The following is a 21,694-nucleotide window of genomic DNA, read 5'->3' as shown; positions in this document are numbered from 1 at the left end:
TATAAGCTAGTCTGTAAAAACAAAGTTCAAAAGTAAAGGCCCTCTTGGGCCCTGTGTGGGCCTGCATGGGACACAGTATTGTGACATACTTAAGTATGAGAATCACTTTGTGCCTGTTTTGCAGGGGATGGGAGGACTGTCATTTAAATTCTGTATTATGATCAGTCAATTGTTTGAAGCATCCAGGGGCTCTACAAGGGTTTGAAGCCAATACAAGTTTCTTCTCCCCACCCCCCACCCCTCATTTTCTTAAAGGGCAAAAACCAGCTTTAGCCCTTTCAGCCAGTTCTTTTTATATTGGTATATTTATATTTGTTTAAATTTTTTAAAACCTCATCTTAGCACTATCTGTTGAGGACCTTAACGGATAGGGAAATTAGCTCTTTCTTCAACTGACCTTACTATCTGGACTTACAGTCCTCCTCTGTATTCCCCAAATAAGTGTAGTTCTATCACTGTTCAGTGTTTTCATTATTATGAAGGCAATTCGGGGCTGACCTATAGTAACCATGATTTTCTTTTCCCTTATGTTGTTTTCCATAGAATTAATATTTATAAAATTTGCCTAGTTATTTATGTACCAGTCACTACTTCAACACTAATCTATCAGTTACCTAAATCCCTTCATAATAAATTACTACAGATTTTCTTTAAATTTTTTGTATTATTTATTGATTTTAGAGAAAGGCAAGCATTGATTTGTTGGTCCACTTATTTATGTGTTTATTGGTTGATTCTTCTATGTGCCCTGACAGGGGGTCAAACCTGCAACCTTGGCGTATCAGGGTGACACGCTAACCAACTGAGCTACCCAGCCAGGGCACATCCAGTTTTCTTCAATTTTATTTTCTTAAAGTGCCTAAGGAGCCTTCTGACCTGCCTTCAGTCTGGTCTAGTTGCTCCATCCCTGGTGCACAGCCGTCACCTAAGGTCCCCCTTCGCTGCAGTCCTCCAGAATCCCCCCTGCTGACTCCTGTGTGAAGTGTCCACTTCCTTTACCGCCCCCGCCCCCCGCCCCCGCCAGCCCCATCTTTTTCTTCCTTGGGTCACTCCCTCGTTTTAGAGGAACACATCCTTCAGTGGATTAAAAAAAACAAACAAACCATTTTCTGTATTTTTAGAGAGAGAAGGGAGGAGGAAGAAGAGGGAAAGAAATAGCGATCTATTGCCTCTCGTGCACATCCAGACTGCGGACTGAACCCTAAACCCAGGCATGTGCCCTGGGAATCGAACGGGCAACCTTTCCTTTGTGGAACGACGCCCAACCAGCTGAGCCACTTGGGCCAGGGCTTGAGTGGCTTCTTAAAAAATGGTATGTGGGCAGTAAAATCTCAACTAGATAACTGTTCCCAGGGATTCCATGCTCATATATTCCTGCCTTTTGCTATATGACTTCTGGTGCCTTCCTGCGGATGCGTTTAGTTCCCACGTCACTGACATCAGGCTTGGACATGTCACTTGCTTTGATCTATAGAATATGATGTAGCGTCTGAGCAGAAGCTTCACTCGTGGTTGGGAGGTTCTGCTCTTTCGTCCTGGGCCCTGGACTGAAACACTGGAGCAGGACCAGGCCTGCGCAGCCACAGCGACCTGTAATTGGAGTGGGAAAAAAGTACACCTGCCCCACCCTCTGCAAAGTACTTAGATTGGTACTTTAGTAAAATGTAATCTCAGTGTGCCTGGAAATGTCTTTATTCAGCGCTTCCCATGGATTAATAGTTTTGGCTGAATATAAAATTAAAAAAATTCCAGGGTGGAATTTTGCAGGCATTGCTCCATGGTACTTGTTTTTCCAGTGTTGCTACTGGAAAGTCCAAGGCCATTCTGATGCCTGAGCCTCTTAAGGAACCTCCCCTCAACTCCCACCTCTGGGAACGTATGGGATCTTTTTGTTTATCCCAGCTTTCTGAGGTCCTGAGACCACTGGTCTTGACATTTGGTATACCTTCATTTTGTGCAAGGCGCTAGGAGGGCCCTTTCCATCTAGAAATTCACATCCTTTAATTTTGCAACACTTTCTTAATATTGATTTCTTCCACTCCATTTTCTTCTTTCTGGAATTCCTACTTTCCAAATCTTGAACTGATTTTCCTATCCTTCCTCTTTTTTCTGCTTCTTTTTGTATCTATTTTTCTGAGGTATCTCTGCAATTTGCCCCCACACTGTCCACTTCAGCAATCCCGTTCTCAGTTTCCAAGAGCTTTTTCTGTTGTTTTGATCTCGGTTTCAGTCTTCAAGTAGAGCCCGATACGTCGTCTTCCATGTAAGTAGCTTACCTGGGAAGCTGTCCTGGGCAGAGGAGGGGCTGCAGAGGTGGAAAGGTAGAGGAGGAGAGAATACAAGGTTTCCAGACTGGCTCCTGCTCTGGGCCACCGGGGCTTGATTCTGTGGAACCTTGAGCAGCTTTGGGAAATGACATGTCCACCCAGGGGACTAAAAGTGGGAGCGTTAGCTCCTCTTCCTGAATGGTCAAGACTGATGTCAGACTAAGATTGTAAAGACATGGACTAAGAGAATAAGAGGCTTTTTCAAGGTCTGAAATTTCTGCATGACAAAAGGTGTTTGTTGGAGACAGAATAAGACACGGCACCAACTCAAGCCCCCCAGGAAGCACGTGCCAAGGTGGAGCAAGTGTGGAGGTTTACTGTGGTAGAAATGCCTGGGAACGGAGCGAGGTTGGGGAGGAAGAGCCTCAAACTGCAGCGCACGTCTAAGTCTCGGCCAGGCCCCATGGGGCAGCTGGCCCCCGCCAGTGCCCCTTCCTGCCTGGGAACAGCCTGGGGTCTGTCACACAGGTGTGGTGCCTGGGGGCTGTCAGCTAACTGCCATCTTTGCAGCAAGTTATTTTTCCTTTTTCGAAACACCTCATTGAGCTGTAGTTGGCATGCAGTGAACGTAGGTAGTAGTTTTCTAAGTTTGGGCATAGGTTTCCACGTGGGACTGTCACCACCAAGGCAGTGAATAGATCCACCCCCCTCCTTTCCCCAGGCCCCACTGTAATCCTTCCTCCCCCAGGGAAACAGTCATCTGCAGTCACTATTGGCAAGTTTGCGTATTTTATATAAATCAAATCATGCAGTATGTGCTTGTCTGGCTTCTTCCACTCAGCGTAATTGCGATTAGTCCACCTTGTCATGTGTTATCCGCAGTTCATTCCTGTCACTGGTGAGTAGTATGGCTATGTATGGAGATCCACATTTATCCAAAAGCCTCTTTATGGACCTTTGGTTGCTTCTGGTTTTTGACTACTCACCAAGAAAGGTATTACAAACCTGTATGTATGAGTCTTTGTATGGATGGTAAGCTATATGCAAAACCTTTAAAGATGCGATCAGTTTTCTAAAGTGGTTGTACTGATTTCCATTCCCACCAGCAGCCTATGAGAGTTCCGGTCGCTCCATGTCCTTGTCAGCACTTGGGATGGTCAATCTTTCATTTTAGCTATTTTAATGTTTAGTGGTATCCTGTGATTTTAATTTGCGCTCTTAACAACGGATTTGTTAAACATCTTTTAATGTGCTTATTTGCTATCTGTACATGTTCAGTGAAACATCTGTTCAAATTTTTGTTGGTTTTTTTGGGAGAGGGGTTGTTTTCTTACTGAGTTTTCAGAGTTCTTTATATGTTATGGTACAAGTTGTCAGTCTATGACTAGGAGATTTTGTATTTTTAAGACAAAAACTTTACAGGCTAGGCGCCCTGAAAGGGGGAACATGTAGCCTAACAGCAATGTTTAATGTGCTCTGATCCAAGGAGAGCGGATCTTTAGGAGAATAACAAAATGAAACTATTTGAACTAACTGTACCTAGAATCTCAGTTACTACTGACTTCATGTGGATCACCTTAGACTATAAGGTGTGCCCAACCTTTTGGTGTCACTGGGCCACAATGGAAGAAGAAGAGTTATCTTGGGCCACACATTAAACACAAAAAACTGATGAGCGGGGTGGGGGGAGATTTTAAGGAAATTTACAATTTTGCCTTGGGCCACATTCATAGCCATCCTGGGCCACATGCAGCCCATAGGCTGGATGCTCCTGCTAGTCAGCAGCATTTGATCAAATATATCACAAAACAGCTCGCTAAAAATTAATCCATAAAAGTGTGATTAGAGTCCAGAAATACTTCCTGCTTTAAAAAACATGTATACACCACTGCGATTTTCACAATATGATATGATTTCATATTATGATTTGGGGTTTTAGTATATGGTCTTTAAGATTCAATACTTTTACCACTTACCACCAACTAGTTCTCTCAATAATTTTATTTTTTACAGACACAAATAAACATAAGGTTTCGATTTAAGGATTTCAGTCTTCTCCCCTCCCACCATAAACACACATACACAAGAACACTCTGGGAGGGCGATCTTGTTGTATTTCCCAACTGAAAAAAAAAAAGGCATTTAATAATAGACAAAGCTTGGCAGAAAAGGCAGACACTACCAATAAATAATCGTTCAATTAAAATTATGAGAAAACGTAAAAGCTAGCTATTTATACCCTTTCCCCTGAGAAACAATAATCGTAACAACAGTTAATAATAGCAGCTACCATTTATTGAGCTTACTATGTTCTAGGCACTGTGCTAAAGGCTTAACATGGATTACACCATTTAATCCTAAAAATGTCCTAATGAGTACTACTCTTCACCCCATTTCTAGATGGAAATGGAGGCTCATAGAAGTACCCCGTCTCAGACCGCAGAGGTAGAAAGTAAGTGGAGGCAGAATCGCACCCCGGGCAGCCTGCCTTGGCACCTCTGTCCTCAGCTACAAAGGACCCAAAGAACCCAAAAGCTAGTTCCTCCCTTCCTGGTTACCTTTATAGTGTTAAAAAGGGGAAGATGTAAATGAGAAAGAAAAAGGCCAAATACCCCCTAGTGATCCCACTAACTGTGAGGGAGGGGGAACCCACAAATTCAAAAGACCCCTATACTACTTGACTACTTTCCTTCATCAAGAAGAGAAGCTTCCCATCGACATACAGCTCAGAGAAACGTACCAAGAAACAAAACAAACAAAATTCACTTAACGGTGTCATGAGGCTCACTTTCCACTCTATGAATACAGTATATCCTAGTCAGGAAATCAGTAATTCTTGTGAAGTTAAAAACCTCAAGAGAAACAATATATGTTCACCTAATATTTTATTTGCTGACCTCTCTGAAACATGTCAAAAATTCATATGGCTAATGGAACTTTCTATATTAAAATGTTGCTCGACACAAAAAAACCCTAACAAAAATATTTTAATGTAGGAATCAACATGTGAACAGTACATTTCGGTGGTGAAATTCAGGTTACAAATATAAGATAAATATCAAATAATATACTTCTAGTTTAATGGAAAACATAACAGTTGTGAAGTCATGCTTAACACCTTGGTTCAGTAGCGAGAGAAATGGGCAGGGGTGCTGAAGAGGTATGCAAAGATTTAACAGTTCCTATAATCTTTAGCCCTTTGGACAAACCATACAGGAAATACGTGATGAACGTTCTGTAATGTGGCGCCTTCGGTCCATCAGTGATCACTGTGTTCATGTGTTCTGCGCACTGAAAACAAAATTCAAAGTCTGCTCAACAAGCTAAGACTATGAATTCCTTATATTCAAAACTATAGTTTAAATGTGGAAAGTTCAAAATAAAGCATGTTTGTTTTCATAATTCCTTTCACTACTGTATATAACAGGTACATTGCTGTGCGAAGTTAATTCTAGTTACCACATTTTATATCTGTTGGTCATCAACTGCACATATTTTATGCCCCAAAAAGAACCTATTAATCCAGCAAAATGGTTACATTTAATTTCTTTTAAAGATGAAGAAACTAAATTTAAGGAAGGATAGGTTTTTCTTGATATTTCATTTTCAAATTATTGATACAAACTTACTAAAAGAATATTTTGCTCAGCATCAAATAATCTGCAGGGAATTTCTAAGAGAGCCACCTTTCTTGTTCAATTTCCAAAAACAAAGGCTTTCTAACTAAAAGCATTTACATTCCTGGCTCTCTAAAGAAAACATTAAAAAACAAAGAACAAAAATGATCTTTCAGCTTCTGAATAGCCCACTAAATTACATAAAGTATTTTCTGTCCCAACACTTCCTCGAATTCAAGATATTTACTTCCTAAGAACAGGGCAAACAGTCTTCATTTCAAACCATTCAGTCTGTTTCCATGGCAACACTGCGGGATTCCTTGGCTACCATGAGTCGCATCAGTTGACTGTGGAATTTCTCAATCTTCTTTACATCTTGAGCTTGGTCTGTTCTATACACCAAGCACTGTCAGAAAGTTTAAAGGTACACATTAGCTATATACCGGTAGATTATCAACAATACCAACTGTATGACTGCGTAAAAATTTGACCACTGTTTTGCTCTGGAGGTCACACTAAGAAAATTATGTTCAAGTTTCTAAGCCTCCAGCAATTACATTCCATAAATTTGACACTGCTGTGGATTAAAAAAAAACTCAGTGAACGCCATCAGAAGCTTATTAAAAAATAACCAGTTACGGAATATGTTAAATCCTGCTGCGGTCTGATGAGAAAACTCAAGTCTTAAGCTTTTAAGTCATAGAGGAAAAAACCAGAGATTACTGGGGATGTGGGGGTGTAAGAGCAATGAGGAGCCTTTGCAGGGTTTTTAAGGGGCAGTAACAATCAAACTCGCACTTTTAGAAACCAGTCCAGCAGCTAAAAGATGGGTGAAGGGTGAGCTGGAAGCAGGGACAGAGTCAAGAGACTATTCTAATTGTCCAGGCAAGTGACGAAGACATCCCAAACTTGAGAGTAACAGTGAAGATGGAATATATCTGTTTGTGACAGGTACTGAATGAGGGAGCTTGAATCATAATCCCCAAACGCCTCAAAAAGTATACAGAATGTGTCACAGGATCAAATACAAGTTTTTCAAATGAAGGAATAACAGACGTGAGAATGAGGGAAAGGAAGGGATCACACGTGATCTGCAAACATTGAAGCGCAACTAAAACTAGAGTACAGGAAAGGGAACCAGTTTGAGAAGAGGGGATGAGTTCCATTCTAGACAAGCTAATTTTGAGGAGTAGTGTGAGGTTAGGATACTCAACTTGGAGCTAGTCAGGACGGCAGGAAAAAAACGAGCTAACTGTACAAATTTGGTAATAGATATAATATAAGCAGTACTGAACTTAAAGACTGAACAGATTACTCCAAAGAAGTGGCATGAAAGACAACCAAGGACAGAATCCTAGAGACGCCACTATTTCCGGAGGCATATCAGTGACGTAATTAGCCAAGAATGAAAAAGAAATATAGATAAAGAAAGCAAGATAAAATGGAGCCAAAGATTCCAAAGTGACGTTTTCCATGAGTGGTTTCCTGTATCAGAGGCAGCGAGGGAGCCAAGTAAGGCAAGGACCAGGGAGACTGCCGGGTGCCGAAATCAAGGAGCCACCGCTGAGCTCCCAGCGAGTGCAGTGCATCCCCTGCTACACGCAGACAGCGGAAGGCAGAGGCTTGGGAGTGCCCAGGATGTGAGGAAGTGACACGAGTGAGCAGACGGGGAGGAGAGGGATATGGCCACAAAGCGTACATTGTGTGTTCAAAAACGATCATTCACACCTCACATGCCTATAAGGAAACGTTTGTCCCCTTACATTGTTTTGGCCTCTACATTCTTCTTAAGGTTGGAAGAGAACAACTATTAAACTACACCTGAAATACTGTTTTAATGAAACAAGTTAAATTATTTCCCCATGAGCCTATAAAAGTAGCTTCTAGAATGTGGCTCCTGTCTTTGGAATGAAATGCAAAATAGTCCTAACAGGTAATCTGCATAAATTCTATATAAATAATTTCAAACAAATGATTAACTCAAATCTGAAAGTATGCAATGAATAAAAAAGTATACTTACAACTAAATCATCTGTTACTTTAATACACAAACTTCCATCAGAATGCCTATATTTGAGAACCACACGTGCCTGAAACAAAAATACATGTTTAGAAACAGTGAAGTCAGAAGATATTTCTCATAAATAATTCAGTCTTCAGGTTGGCTAAAATGATCCTTTTAGAATTAATAGCCAAAGTGTCCAGTCACCTTTACAGTAAACTTATCACTACTGAAATGAGGCAGAATATAGCATTTTAGTCCATTCCTATAATTTTTTTTTTAAGACATAAGTGGTTTGGCATTTCTAGCCAGTAAAACCATATATTGAAGTGATCAAAGCTTGCCACCTCAAAATAAGCCACTTTGGCAAAATGACCGTTTTGAGCTGGTGGCAGTTAGGACTCCGCCCTTTCTGGCTAACAGCAGGACATATATTAGCCTCTGTAAAGGCTATTAAATGCACCCCGCCCCGCCCCCCGTCTCTGACCCAGAAGGGTACTTATCTGCATAAGAAACTGTACTAGACAATCATTATTTACCATACATTTCCGAGTTACCTTCCCACAAGTTACACTGCCTCCCAGGAGCCCCAAGCTCCCTCTCCGTTTTTCCAGCCTCTGTTCCACACTTTTTCACCCTTTGCTAAGATGGTATATAGGCTCCAAATTCTAACTGCCTCCTTATACTTCTTTATGAACGCCAGTTCATGTGTAATAGTTTTCCCCCTTGTTAATCTTTTGTCAAGTTAATTTGCAGAACCCCAGCAATTAAATCTAAGAGAATAAAGGAGAAGTTTTCCTCTCTTACAATTCCAACCCTTTTAGCCACAGAGGAAAGACAGGAAAAAGAGGAGAAGCAGCCGAGAGGGCCGGCAAGTCCAGATCCATTCCTCAGGAAACCCCAGTGCCCACCTTCCCTTCCCCCGGCTCTCAGGACGTGGACAGAGGCTCAAGTGTTCAGCAAAATCATGACACTTTTATCATGATGGCTCAGCATGATGCGCTATCACATAAAAGCAGAATTCTGCCTTGAAAAGGTGTCTTCAACAATTTTCTCAAATCTAAAATAACTCCTATACTGAGTACGATGCTACACAATACTTTTTGTTAACAATTTTCAGTTCTCCAGAAAAAAGAAACTGAAACTTTAAAATATACTAAGCATGACAACTATGTAAAGTTTTAACTCTTAGTTAAAAGAATACCCACCATCTTCATTAGGAGAAATGAGAGTTAAAGGGTCAATAGAATTATTACAAGAGGGTCAACTTTGTTTCTTGGGGGCACCTAATTTACATGTCAGATGCCTTGAAGAGAGAAAAGTAAATCAAGATTCTTGCTCTCTCAGAAACTTTGAATTCCACCAACCAAAAATAACCAAGAAGAGCATAAATTAAGTCCTTTAAGGCACATACAGGTAAAATGCTGAGAGAAAACAAGTAATGTAGATTGGGGAAAGAGGAAGTGTGAGAAAGTTTTGAGGAGGCAGCTTTGCAGTCTTTTTTCTTTTAGGGAAGAAGGTAGGATAAAGGCTGGGAAGCAGTCTGAGCGAGGATTCGGTGAATGGTGCAGCTTCATGAGGCCAGAGCTGAGGATGGGGAATGTGGGAGCCAGAGCCAGAGCGGCTGACGAGCGGGCCAGACGGTGGGCGAGGAGCCTGTGCTGGGGCAGCCATCGCTGAAGAACCACTCTGTGAGCAGTTCTCAGTTTGTGTTTCAGACGGTTGTGGTGTGGGAGCGAAGGAGGGATTCGAAAGGCAGAGAGACCAACCACGGGGTCATCACACGATCCAGCAGCAACACCGCTGGCAGTTAGAGCAACGTCAGAGGGGACGCAGGCGCGGTGTGTGTCATCAGCGGGTTCGGTGTGGTCGGGGGAGGAGAGAGAGGGTTTTGTAAAACAGACTCAAGGGTTCTGATGAAACTTATTTACCTCTTTAGTTCTGGCAGGTAGAAACAGTATGGACTTGGGGTTTAGAGTCCTGATTTCAAATTTTAACTTAAACTATACATGTCATTCAATGTATCTAAGATTGTTCATTCAACTGCCTCAAGGGGTCGCCTTAATTATACACATAAATTAGACATCTAAATACATGTAAAATGTCTGTCACATTGAAGACACTCAATAAAACTGTTAGTCAAGCTCCCTCTCCCCACTCATCCCCTCACTGCCCTATAGAAATGTTATCAAAAACCAGTCGAAGGCTATCATGGAAATGCCGGAGTTTTTAGGCCACTGGCATTTTCTGATTGGGTAAAGAGCTGGAAAATTCTCTCCTGCTTATTCTAGACAAGCTTTGTTCACAGCAATGCCCTGTAATTACCATTTTATTTTCATTTTCCCTGCCCCCCCCACCACTATTTGAATGATTACTCTTGATGTGAACTTGTATATTCTTTACTTTCTTTTAAAATAGCCTCAGTTTATACAAAACCCCCGTATTGTTCTCATGGTACATTGCTTAAATAAACAAAGGGCCTTACGAACAAGAGAAGTCATCCAGAGGAGCCAGAAATTGTGTCATAACCAAAGTATTCAACTTAAAAAAATATCTAATTCATTTCATCATTTATTGTTACATTTTACTGTAAATAATGGAACAATATTCCACAGCTTCTTGTTACCTATCAAGATTTTAAAAAGCTAGCAAGATTTTTAATTAAGAAGGATAACGAGGAGGCGGTGTTTCAAGCAATTTTTAGATATGACAATAAAATAAATCTTAGTTTAAATAATGATCTAACCTCTGGCGTCCACTTATATAATAATTTCTGTGGGGACCTTCAATGAATTCACAAGCCCCCTAACATTGTTTTTAAACTTTAAGTTCATTTTGCTGGGGGAAAGGGTGCAAGCATTCTCTGATTCTCAAACGGGCACTGACCTCTAAAAGATTAAGAACCACTACTCTAAGGAGGGTAGATGCTTCCCAATTGAGGTTTTTCAAGACTGTCTCGGTGAGGGCAAAGGAAAATTACCGTTTTGTTCTCCACGAGGAACCCTAAGGCTCTGGCGGTACCGGAAAAGGGCAGCAAGACAAGGCCAAGAAGGCGAAGCTGCGGGTGGGGGAGGCGCCCTGCCCCGAGAGACACGTAAACCATCTTAATTCCTAAAGGAGACTCAGTGTTGGGGACCGGAGAGACCGACGGTTGAGCTGCTTAGGGCCCTGGAACGACCCTGCTTTTGCCCATTTGAAGGCCTCATCGGGCCGCTAATCAGAGAGGAGACAGTAGGAACAATCTGACTTGGAGGGGTCCGTCTCCGGTCAATCCCAGCACATCCAGGGCGCTGAAGAAGCTCCGGCAGCCGAGCCGGCGGCAGTGAAGACACCTTGCCCTGGGCTGGGTATAGCGGTGCCGGCCCCGCCAGCGGTTTACCTTCATAGGGTCGGCGAGGTACAGTTTCTCGGCCGCGCGACTGAACTCCTCCCAGGTCTGGAACTGCGGCATGGTGGGCCCTCCGCGGAACGGGAGATGGAGGCAAAGCTGGGACCCGAGGCAGCGTGACCCGGCCCCCTACCTACTACTTCCCACCGCCACAGACCTCGACCGGGGCCCAGCCGACCAAACCTGGTGGCGCCTCCGTGCAGCCACGTCTCACTTTATTGGATGGCTGGGAAGGCCCTTGGCCAATGAAAAGTAGGGATGTTGTGATGAATGGGGCGGAGCCCTGAGCAGGGGGCTCTGGGAGCTGGCCCAGAGAAGTCGAGAGCAGAGCGACTGCTGGCCTCTCCCACAGCGCTCCCTAGAGGAGTGGAGGAGCCTCTGTCCCGCCACCCTGTGGGCGGGACTTCAATGGCAAAGTCAGATTGAGCTGAAGAAGAAGGGTAAGGACAGTCCTGGTCGAGTGCCTCTTCTTACAGATAATAGTTACTACTTATGGAGTGTTACTATGTGCCAGATGCTATTTTAAAGTCTTCACACATAATAATTCATTTAATGCTTATGAACGTTTTGTGAAGTAGGTTCTACTATTACTCCCATTTTATGGCTGAAGAAACTGAGCCCCCTGAAATGAAATAGCTTACCCAGTTCTGTAGCTTAATAGGTCTAAAGCCTAAATCTCTTATTTCTTAGTCTAATACTCTTTTCACTAAGACACTGCCACTTGAGCCCTTACTTGAAGCAAAAGTTGCTACATTACTTTGTCTTTTCTTCCCATTGTTAATTTGCTAAATCAAACTCTTGATAAAGCGTGGCACATTCCCCCGACTGGGGAGAAACACTCGCGAGTGCTCGCATTCAGCCCACCCGCGCCTGGGCGGTTTGGGAAGGCTCTGTTCACGGGTCTCATCATTGCACTCAGGGCTCTGGGATCCTGACGTTTAGCCAAGTGCCTGCCTTCCTGTGCATGTATTGGGTTGGTTAAAAAGTCTGTATGGTTTTTCCTGTAAAATTAAAGACACAGTTTTCATTTTCACCAATAACTTTATTGATTTGGATATTTTGAGTACGTTGGCTATCTCCCTCGTGGTAGAACACTGATCGTTCTCGATTAACGTCACAATTTGATCGCTGTCAACTTCAGCTGGTCTACCTGACCATGGAGCATCGTCCAGAGAGAAACTTCCAGCACGAAACTTCGCAAACCACTCCGACACGTTCAGTCAGTCACAGCCTTCTCCATACACTGCACAAATCTCTTTTTGTGTGTTTCAGTTGTGTTTTTACACTTCTTGAAATAATAAAGCATAACATACCAAAAATGTTGTGTATTTTTGTCTTCAATATTAAAATGGCTACACAAAATTTCACCAATTTTGATGTTTTTAAAAAAATGCCCATTGATATGACAGCTGCCACAGTACAATCTAACAAAATTGTTTCCGATGAAGTTAAAGACAACTAAGTGCTACTAGAGCCACCTTAGGGCAAAAAACAGAGGAACTTTTTGGCCAACCCCATATATCAAGTCAGTGGAGCACAAGAGAATGATCACTTTTGGGTTTGGAGGGGATCCTAATAGTGACAGCACAAACTGAACCTCAATAAACATGGTGGATGTACAACAGGTGGACGAGGAGGGGAGGAGATCTAGGCCCATTTTTAGATCTGCTGTGCAGTTAATGTGATGAGTGTTTAGGGAATAAGAGGAGAAGTTTATGCCACTTATCTTCCTGGAATTCCAGTAAGTTTTGAATTCCAAAACACATAGTGCTCCAAGGATTTCGATTAATGAAGTATGGCCCTGTGCCCCTTTCCTTCATAGGTGATGAAGAAACCAAGCCTGAGAAATAAATTATGCTAAACAGATTGGCACCGGACTTGGCTCTCCATTGTGTGGCAAGTGGTAAGCCAGCATGTAAATCACAACAGGAACTGCAAGGTTCAATTCAATATTTAGAAAATGTAACTAGTGGCAACAGGGAAGTGGGATTGCTGGGTGGCGTTTGGGTGTAAGGTCAGAACGAAAGGCCCTTGTTGTTTTCCCTGCGTGGGTTGCCTCTGTGACTCTTTTCATGGCCTTGCATCCAACCCTTGTCCCACCACGGTGTTTTCCAGCCCCAGCCTCCAACTGCAGCTGCTTTCACTGAGGTCGCCAACTTGACACACTTGACCTTCATATTGCTCAACCCAGCAGTCAGCTCGCAAGCCTTTCTTGGCTAGATTATTCAGCTGCATTTGGGGTCACTGGACACCCCTTTGTCCTTTAAACTCCCCAGGCCTTTGGCATTTTTGATCGCATCCTTCTTCCCCACTTTACCTCTCTGGCTTTTCTTGCCCTGGCTCTGTCCTGGCCTCTTCCGCAGCCCCTGGGCCGTCCGGACTGGGTCCTGAGGCCCCAGACTCCGCCTGTGCGCTCCGTAGTCCTTCCTGGGCTCTCACGTCCCGCTCCATGCTGTGTGTCTCCTGGGTTTCTGCTTAGTCCAGGATTTCTCCCAGAGCTTCAGATTCAAACCCCACATTCCTGCCAGGCCCTGGGCTAACCCTGGAGTTCAGTTTTGGGAGTTGAAAATAATTTCTCAGCAAATCGAAGCAATTTATAAGCCATAAGTGTGGTGCCTCCATTTTTTTTTTTACTTATTTTACTATTGCCACTGACGAAGTGTCAGTCACTCATATGCTACATGTGATTGCCAGAAATTCAATAACTATGTATTGGAGAAGTTTTGTGGGCCAATCATTGTCCTGGACGAGGTACTTATAAGCTGACAAGGTCAGGGGCAGAGATAATAAGGCAAATTCACAAACACCTATCATAAAGGCAGAGAATGGGACACAGTGAGGGGGACAGCAGTCTCATCCACAGGGCTGGGCGATGCTTGTGTTTCCTTTCCCTCTCCTTTATCTTTTCCCAAAGGAGGAAGCTTTTGTTGCTGTTGTTAAGATAGAGAGAATCGACTTCTTGTTTTTGAATTCTTCTGCCCAAAGCTTTTTGTGCCTTTTTGTGGTCCGCGGTTGTCTTCTGAAAACAGTCAATGCTGTAGCTGTTCTAGATGCAAAACAAGTATAGATTCTTAGATGGATTTTTATATTAATGATTGTAGTCACAGTGCAGCTGGTGTGCCAGGGAAGTCTGCATGCATTAGTATGGCGGGACCCCGCGATCCTCAGGGAGTCAAAGGAGCCCTGTTCTTCTTGCCCCTTCCTGGGTTTCATGGATTCAATGCAAAGCAGTCAGGATGAAACGAACCTGGTAAGAGTAGCCCGCCAAGAAACCGGTTTGCCCAGGAGTGTGTCCAGAATGGGGGTCGGGGGGAGGAGACCTGAGGGCATCCTGGTCTCCAGGCGGCTCTGGCCCAGTGTCCAGTGGAGGGCAGTGGTGTGCAGGCAGAGACCTGTCCCTGGAGGCGGGTGTCGGCCTCTCCGGAAGGAAGTGGTCCCCTACTGAGCACATACCCTGCCTTAGCTTGGGACGGTGTTGGGCTTGGTTACCTTTTGCTCCGTCTCTTTCTTTTCGGACAGAGCCTCTGCTCTTATTGGACTTCCAGGAACTTCCCAACCCGTTTAGTTCACTGCTTTTTACTGAGCACCTCTTGGCATCAGTGACGTTACCAGGTGCGCTATAGTGAAAACAAAGCTGTGTATGGGAAGCTCGAGAAGCTCGCATGCTAATGGGCACAGAGGAGGGCGCAGGGGTAAGGCAAGTTTACAAATAATCGACTGAAGGCAGGGACAGGCATTGATGCAGCACCTAACACAACAGGACACAGTGCACGGGGACTCAAGCAAGTCTGAACCTTCCCCGCCTTCCCAGGTGTTAGGGGGTGGGGGGGTGCCTGGATGAAAGGTCACCAGCAGTCTCTGTGCCCAGAGCTGACCCCCACACTCGGCTCTCCCAGATTCTGTGATCAGAAGCCCTGGAGTCGCCTAGGGACACTAAGGATAAGGAATGCCTTCAGGCTGGCGGTGGGGCAGGGAAGGGAGGGAGGGGCAAGAGTGGAGACAGAAGTCACCCTAAGAAGCAAAGTCCCTTCCCAGAGCCATGCTGAAGAGGCTCATGTTAGCATCCTCATCCCGCGCCGGCCCCCTGCACCTACGAAAGCATCGCCCAGGTGCATCTCAGAGCTGTCTCTCGCCGTCCCAGTTACACCCCACTCCAGGGATGCTGACATTTCCATACTTTGAGCAGGTAATGATCCCTTTAAGGTGAAGCCGACTGAAGCTGAATGTACACACCTCAAAAAACAACACGGAGTGGGGGGAAGCCTTGTTTCTTCCAAGGGTGTTGAGAGAGAACAAGTGCCCACTGAGCCTTGGGAACGGGAAAGGCCACCCGCAGTGCTGCCTCGTCTGGGGAAAGGTGGGTCAGGCCAGGTCGCGGGCTGCCCAGCCCCGGTGCTTGAGGCTCAGGCCAAAGGCCAGGACACTGAGATTCCAGAAGCTCCTGGCTTGTCAGTTTCATCTGAAACTGATTAAAATGAAATGCAAACCCAAATAGCTGGGAAGAAAAGGTCAGGATTTTACCCCCACCTGCTCCCCTCCTTCCTCCTCAGCACACTGCGCTCTGGCCCGGCTCCCATAGCCGCTCAGGTTTCCCACATGCCCATGAAGCCCAGAGAATGGCCCCATTGTGGACGAGACAAACCAAAATAGCAGCATCTTCTGTTCTCTGCCTCAGGGACATTCACTCCAAACCCCTAAGTCCCAGATGTGGACGACAATGGCCGTTGTTGTTGCAAATTAGCGATCCTGGAACAGATGAGAGGCAGGTAGTCGGAAAGCAGCCAGTGTGATGGGTTGGGCTGCTGGGAGAGAACAATTAGGCAGTCACTTCATTAACCCAATTAGCCCTCCCTGGCAGGAATTGTGGGGAAGGTGGGGAGAGCTGACAGCCAACTGGTGGGGGTGGGTGGGGGCCAGGAGGTGGGGAAGGGAGGGTCGCGGCTGGGACCAAAGCACCAGGACCAAAACGTCAGCTATTTCTAGGCTGCCCAATGCTATTTTTACCATTTTTTAAATGCTCTGGATTTTTTTTTTTTTTTTTGGAAACTATGCCCTGGAGCATTTGGATGAATGGTGTTGCGTTAATTAATAAATCAGATGACATCTCTACTCAGCAGCAGGCTCTGCCGTGGAAACTCTCTGGGTGGCCTGAGAAATGGTGACTGTGGGCTCCTGATTGATCACAACCGTCATGTCCTCAGTCATTCACTCCAACATGTCAATCAACACGTCCTGAACACCTGCCAGTACTCACCTGGGTTTTGGGAGGGGAGGAGGTGCACGAGGCACGAAAAAGGCGCTGTGTGCGTGCACAGCTAGCTGCAGTAAACAGTGTTCGCCATCAAGTCACAAAATTCTGCTGAGCAGAGAAGGGATAGGTTAACTGAGGGCAGGTATCTGAAAAAGCTGCTCAGAGGACCCGGAGTTTGAAGATAAAGGTCAGATTATGATAGAACGGCTAAGCTCTGGGATATACCCTGCCCTAGTAGGAGGCTGGGGTCCCCAGAATATGGTGGGCTTAGTGGCAGAGATGCCTAGGATGACCAGTTGGGAAAGAGGGCATTGGAGTAAGCGGCAGCAGCTGGAAACACGCTGCGCAAGGTCTTCCCACTGTCCTGTCTTGACTTTCTTTTTTAGAGGCCATGGGTAAGGGAATGGCCTGGGAGCTTAGTGTGGCCACCTGGGGTCGCAGGAACCAGGACACTGATAACCACAGCCCCTGGCGCAGTGAGTCTAAGGAGACAGGGAATCCTACCAAGCTCAGTACGCCAGGTGACTGGGAGGACAGATGGGGAAGATAAGCCAGCCCCGGGGGAAATCATGGCGGGTTAGGTGCCTGTCCTGCCTTCTTCCCCACTCAGACCTGGGAGCCATTGTCCCCCATCTCCCCCAGCCTCTCGCACCATTATCACTCTCCCCGCACGTCATTGGATGCTCACCCAACATCCCTCCTTGGCTCTGTTCCCTTCTCACCTTAGCCAGCCTTCCAGCCACTGTGAGAGAGAAAAATAGTAAAACATGTGAAGCTTTTGTCTTCAGGACAAAGATGAGGTGTCCTGTGTCTCTTGTGTTTGACCAGGTGCAAGCTGGGGTGTCTGGTTGGAAGAGCTGCTGCTAAACTTTGCTCTTCTTTATGGTGCGTCTTCAGGGTGGAAGAGCTGCTGCTAAACTTTGCTCTTCTTTATGGTGTGTCTTCAGGGTGGTGGGCTGGGGGGCAGGCACTGACCTTTGTAACCAAATCCCCTAGACAGGACCCTGAAGACAGTCCTGCTCAGTAAATATTTGCTGGTGACCAGAATGGAACATATGGAGAAATGACCTGCCACTCGTTTTCAGGAAAACATTCTTTTTAAATCACTGACCAGTAGAATTTCTGTATCTCCAGAGATGTCTCAGGCACATATGCTGAGATTTATGGAACTGTTGTATGCGTAGGATGTGGGCTGGGAAACATGTCCACCTTGGTTTCTGGATCTCCTTTCTTCCAGGTATGGGTCACCAGCACTACGGTGGGCACAGCCTTGCTGTTTCCACTTCTGATTTGAAGCCTCCCAGGCTCCTAAAAGGCCCGCCTTCCCTCCCTTCTTCTCTGTGCACAAGGCCGGGGTTGTATCTCTGCGTGATGGATGTGTACGCTCTACTCTCTTTGCACCCTTGAAGCGCCAGCCCAAAGTTGCTCCAGCTTCTTCTCAGAAGGTTTCAGACTGCCCAGAAACTGCCCCTGGTCCTTCTTGACCTGGACTGCAAGGATGGAGGCCAAGGAGATGCCCTCCTGGCTGGTTCGCCCCGCTCCCCGCTCAAGCAAGTCCAGACCCTTGAGGCGCCTGGGGTTTTGGAGGCTGACTCACTCCCGTAGAGTCAGAGAGAGCCTCGGGCTGGGGGCGTCCTTCAGGAGCGAGCTGCCTCTCTTCTAGCCAGGAGGACGCATCGGGTCTCAGGCTCGCCCATGGCCGCAGTAGGAAAGCTAATCAGGGAGGGCAAGGAAGAGCAAATCGGCAGTGCTGTGGTGCCTGCAGAGCCTCCCAGAGTCCCCGTCAGAGGCCCTGGCGCATCTCCCAGCGCCGCTCAGCTGGGAGGCCCAGGCTCAGCCCTAAGCAAGCCCAGGCAGAAATGGCTGTGGAGCTCACCCTGACCCACTACAAGCACAAACAGGGCCTTTTGGAAGCCTACTAGCCTCCTGGGGCAGGAGGGCAGTTAAGACAAGTGTCTGTGGATGGCTGTGTCATTTTCTGGTGCACTTCCAGGTGGCCAACGCCACCACCTCTTCTCTGTCCAGAGGCAGCAGCCAGGGGGGCTCAAGGGAGACGGCTGCTTGGAAGCTCCCAGCATTGAACTCTACGGCCCATCTTGGTGTCAGGAAGCCTTACAGCTGCTCGGGGCCAGCAGAGCCTTCTCCCGCTGACCTGGGGCTTTTTGGATCAGGGTGTTGGTGCAACAGAGTTTTGGCAAGAGCCTTGGCGGCTGCCGCCAAGAAGAGGATGAAGGGAGATAATTAGACCTGGTGATTGGTTTGCTTTTGACTTTTCTCAGGCAACTGTGACTGTGGCTGAGAGAAGATACAGAAGAAAGTTGGTCTCCAGGACCAAGGCTGCACTGTCCACAGCTAGTCCAGCACTTCCTGTCATGTCTTATCTTGCACATCTACCTGGCTGAAAAATGGTTCTCTCCAGCCCAGTGTGCCCCCAACACAGCAATGAAGGTTTACCGAGCCCAGGTCCACGCTCAGCAGGTCTGTGCTTACCCAGGTCCACGCTAAATCAGGTCCACACTAAGCCTGGTCCATGCTAAGCTCAGGCATCTTAGAACTTGGAACCCAAGGGTGATCTTTATAGGGAGCTATCCAACTCTGACTCCACGTATAAGCCCCAGTATTCTGTGGGGTCTATTGCAAAGGACTTCGTGAAAGGTTTTTGTTTCTGAGCAGAGCTGACTCATCATTTCTCCCAGAGAAGTTTTGTGCTCTGGGTGGTTTCCAGGCCCCCATCTCTCCCGTTGGCCATTTCTCTGGACCAGATGGCTCATATTAGATCTCAATTTGCACTGTGCCACCCTTTGTGGTCACATGTTCTGGATTTGTCCCAATCTGAGCAGCTGATTCACTTGGATGTTCTGGGAAGTCCTCATTGTGTAATTTCACCTCTTCACATCAGCACAGAAGCTTTGGGGCAGAATTCCTGTTTTTGTAGGAGATCTGACTGGTTCTAAGCTCAGCTGCAAAGGTGTGGTCCTGGGAGAACGAAGGTGGACCTCCAGCTGTGCCGCCAGGAGCTCTGCATTGGTCCTTAGGATCTGGTACTGCTCTGGGAGGGCTGGTTGCTCCCAGCCCAACCGAGGATGGACCAGGTTGCAATCAGTGATCGGTTCTTGCAGCTCTTTAATGTCGTGGGTCACAGCCGGGGAAAGAATTCATGACCAGTTTGAGGTCTGAGAGTTTAGGTTTAAACAGGATGGCTTTCCTCTGGCTTCCTCCTTTCCAGTTAGTGAAAGGTTTATTCACTAGATAGTTCTATGAGCACATACTGCATGCCAGACATTGTGCGTAGGGCTTGGGAATAAGGATAAAAAGACAGTTCTTGCCTTCAAGGACTTGCTGACTAATGCCTGAGATAGGCGGGCACTTACAGCGAAGTGAGAGCGGATGTAGCACAGTGATCACGCGCCTGGACTCAGGGGCGAGACCGTCTGGGCTTGTATCCTTACAGGCTGTGCGGACCTCGGGCAAATTACTCACCACGGTGCGTTTGTTTCCCCGCCCAAAGAATGAGGATAATGATACCTGCTTTAGCGTTTTATGAGGACTAAATCAGTAAATAGATTTAAAGCGCTCAGAACTGTGCCAGGAATAGTGAGGTTGTTACCCATTTGGGATGTTTTTGAAGCTATAGCTCCACAGGCCTAACTGGGTGGGGATTTAAGGGAAAGAAAGGGTCATGTTTAAAAGCCCGGATTCTGAGAGCTGGACAGGGACTCTGGGAGAGCTGTAATCGAGTCTAGGGTCCACTACAATATAAATATGTAGTTAATCTTGAAAAATGATGGCCTTAGTCCGTTCTTTTGTACAACAGGGATACTAGTACCTTCCCTTCTAACGTCATTGGGAGAAAGGAAGAGAAACCATAATTTAAATCCACTGTATACCAGATGCAGTTTTATTCCGAGCATTGAGAGAAATAACAGTAAAATGTGTTATATTAAGAAAACACATTGTGAACTGTACAGCACAACATCGAAGGTAATTGTGATTTTTCTCTCTACTCTCTCCCACTCCCCTGGCCGGTCTCAGGGATAACAGAGAGATGATGGAGAAGGAGGCGTGCTGGTCCTTCTTTAATAACAGCACGTGCCACCTTGGTCCTGTTCTGCTTCTACTTGACTCACCTCATTTCCATGCTCTTTTGTTCCCGGTTACCAAAGCTCGGTGACCCCACAGGAGGCCGGTGGTCGGGAAGCACCGCGGAGCCAAGGGGATGTGCTGAGCTTCTTAGAGGAAGGGGTTCATGGCGAGGTTGTCGGGCAGGTGGAGCACAAACTTTGCCCAGCGAAGGCCCAGGTTTCTCCAAGTCCTGGAGGAGCTGAGCTTCCAGCTCCCATGAGCGTGTCTGTTCCGTGTCTCGGTGCTTCTGCTACACATGAGTTTGTCAGAGGAAGTGGGTGAGGAGGTTGCGGTCCTTTGACTGAGGGGAGAGGCCAGACTAGGGGGTAGGGGCTGAGGGGGGGAGTGTCAGTCTTGCTGTTGGCTCACCATCACATGCAGCCCTTACGTGTCCTGGAGAGACATCTGGGCAGGGTTTCCCAGCTCGCCACCAAGATCACAGCAGGCAGGCTGGCCTGGCAACGCTGTGGGGGAGGAGCCTGCCGCAGAGTTAGCAGCTGTCAGGCTTGTTTGGAGACAGGCCAGTGCTAACGCTAACGGGATTACTCTCCACTGCCCTCATATCTGCCAGGAAGTTGTGAAATGACATTTCAAGGACCCTACCACAGGGAACCAGGGAGTGTGTGGGAGGACTTGGCTGAAGCAAGAATCTTTGGGGAAATGGGTTTGTTTCCATAGTGCTCTGTTAGGCTCTTTGAAGAACAGAAGCTCTTCCACGGAGACCAGCACCAGGCAGCTGGTCAGCTCTCTGAAGCCCATAGCCTTGGGTGGGGACAAGAGATGGTCCCCTGGCAGCGTGGTGGGGAATGGCACAGTGACCCGAAGGAACATGGAGGCTGAATGCCAGGTAGCAGAACGCAATTCCCTGGCTCCTTCCTCAACCTCTCTGGGGCCTCTGACAACCCTAGATGGTAAGGTCAAGAAGGGACAACCTAGGAACCTATATCCAACACTTTCAGTGGCCAGAGGAAAACAACCTGGGCTTGTGGTCCCCATTCCCGGTTGGAGGCCCTGCCCGATCCCTTGCCTGATCTGAACCTCACTCTC

The 21,694-nt window shown here is 46.5% G+C and overlaps 1 protein-coding gene across 1 annotated transcript; it reads right to left on the bottom strand.

Annotated features, from left to right (window-relative positions):
* Positions 1–4,258: 4,258 nt before the first annotated feature.
* SRP9 (signal recognition particle 9) lies at positions 4,259–11,492 on the bottom strand. Its single transcript, XM_054576654.1, has 4 exons — positions 11,266–11,492; positions 7,906–7,974; positions 6,132–6,290; positions 4,259–5,558 (listed from the first exon to the last, which is right to left on the bottom strand). The coding sequence occupies exons 1-3, from the start codon at positions 11,335–11,337 to the stop codon at positions 6,171–6,173; spliced, it is 261 nt and encodes an 86-aa protein (XP_054432629.1). The 5' UTR covers positions 11,338–11,492; the 3' UTR covers positions 4,259–5,558; positions 6,132–6,170.
* Positions 11,493–21,694: the final 10,202 nt, after the last annotated feature.

Source organism: Pteronotus mesoamericanus, unplaced genomic scaffold, assembly GCF_021234165.1.
Source record: "Pteronotus mesoamericanus isolate MK-2021 breed Mesoamerican mustached bat unplaced genomic scaffold, CSHL_Meso_final contig_347, whole genome shotgun sequence".
Lineage (NCBI taxonomy): Eukaryota > Metazoa > Chordata > Mammalia > Chiroptera > Mormoopidae > Pteronotus > Pteronotus mesoamericanus.
Note: the sequence above shows the minus strand (reverse complement) of the source record. Positions and strands in the feature narration are given on the sequence as shown.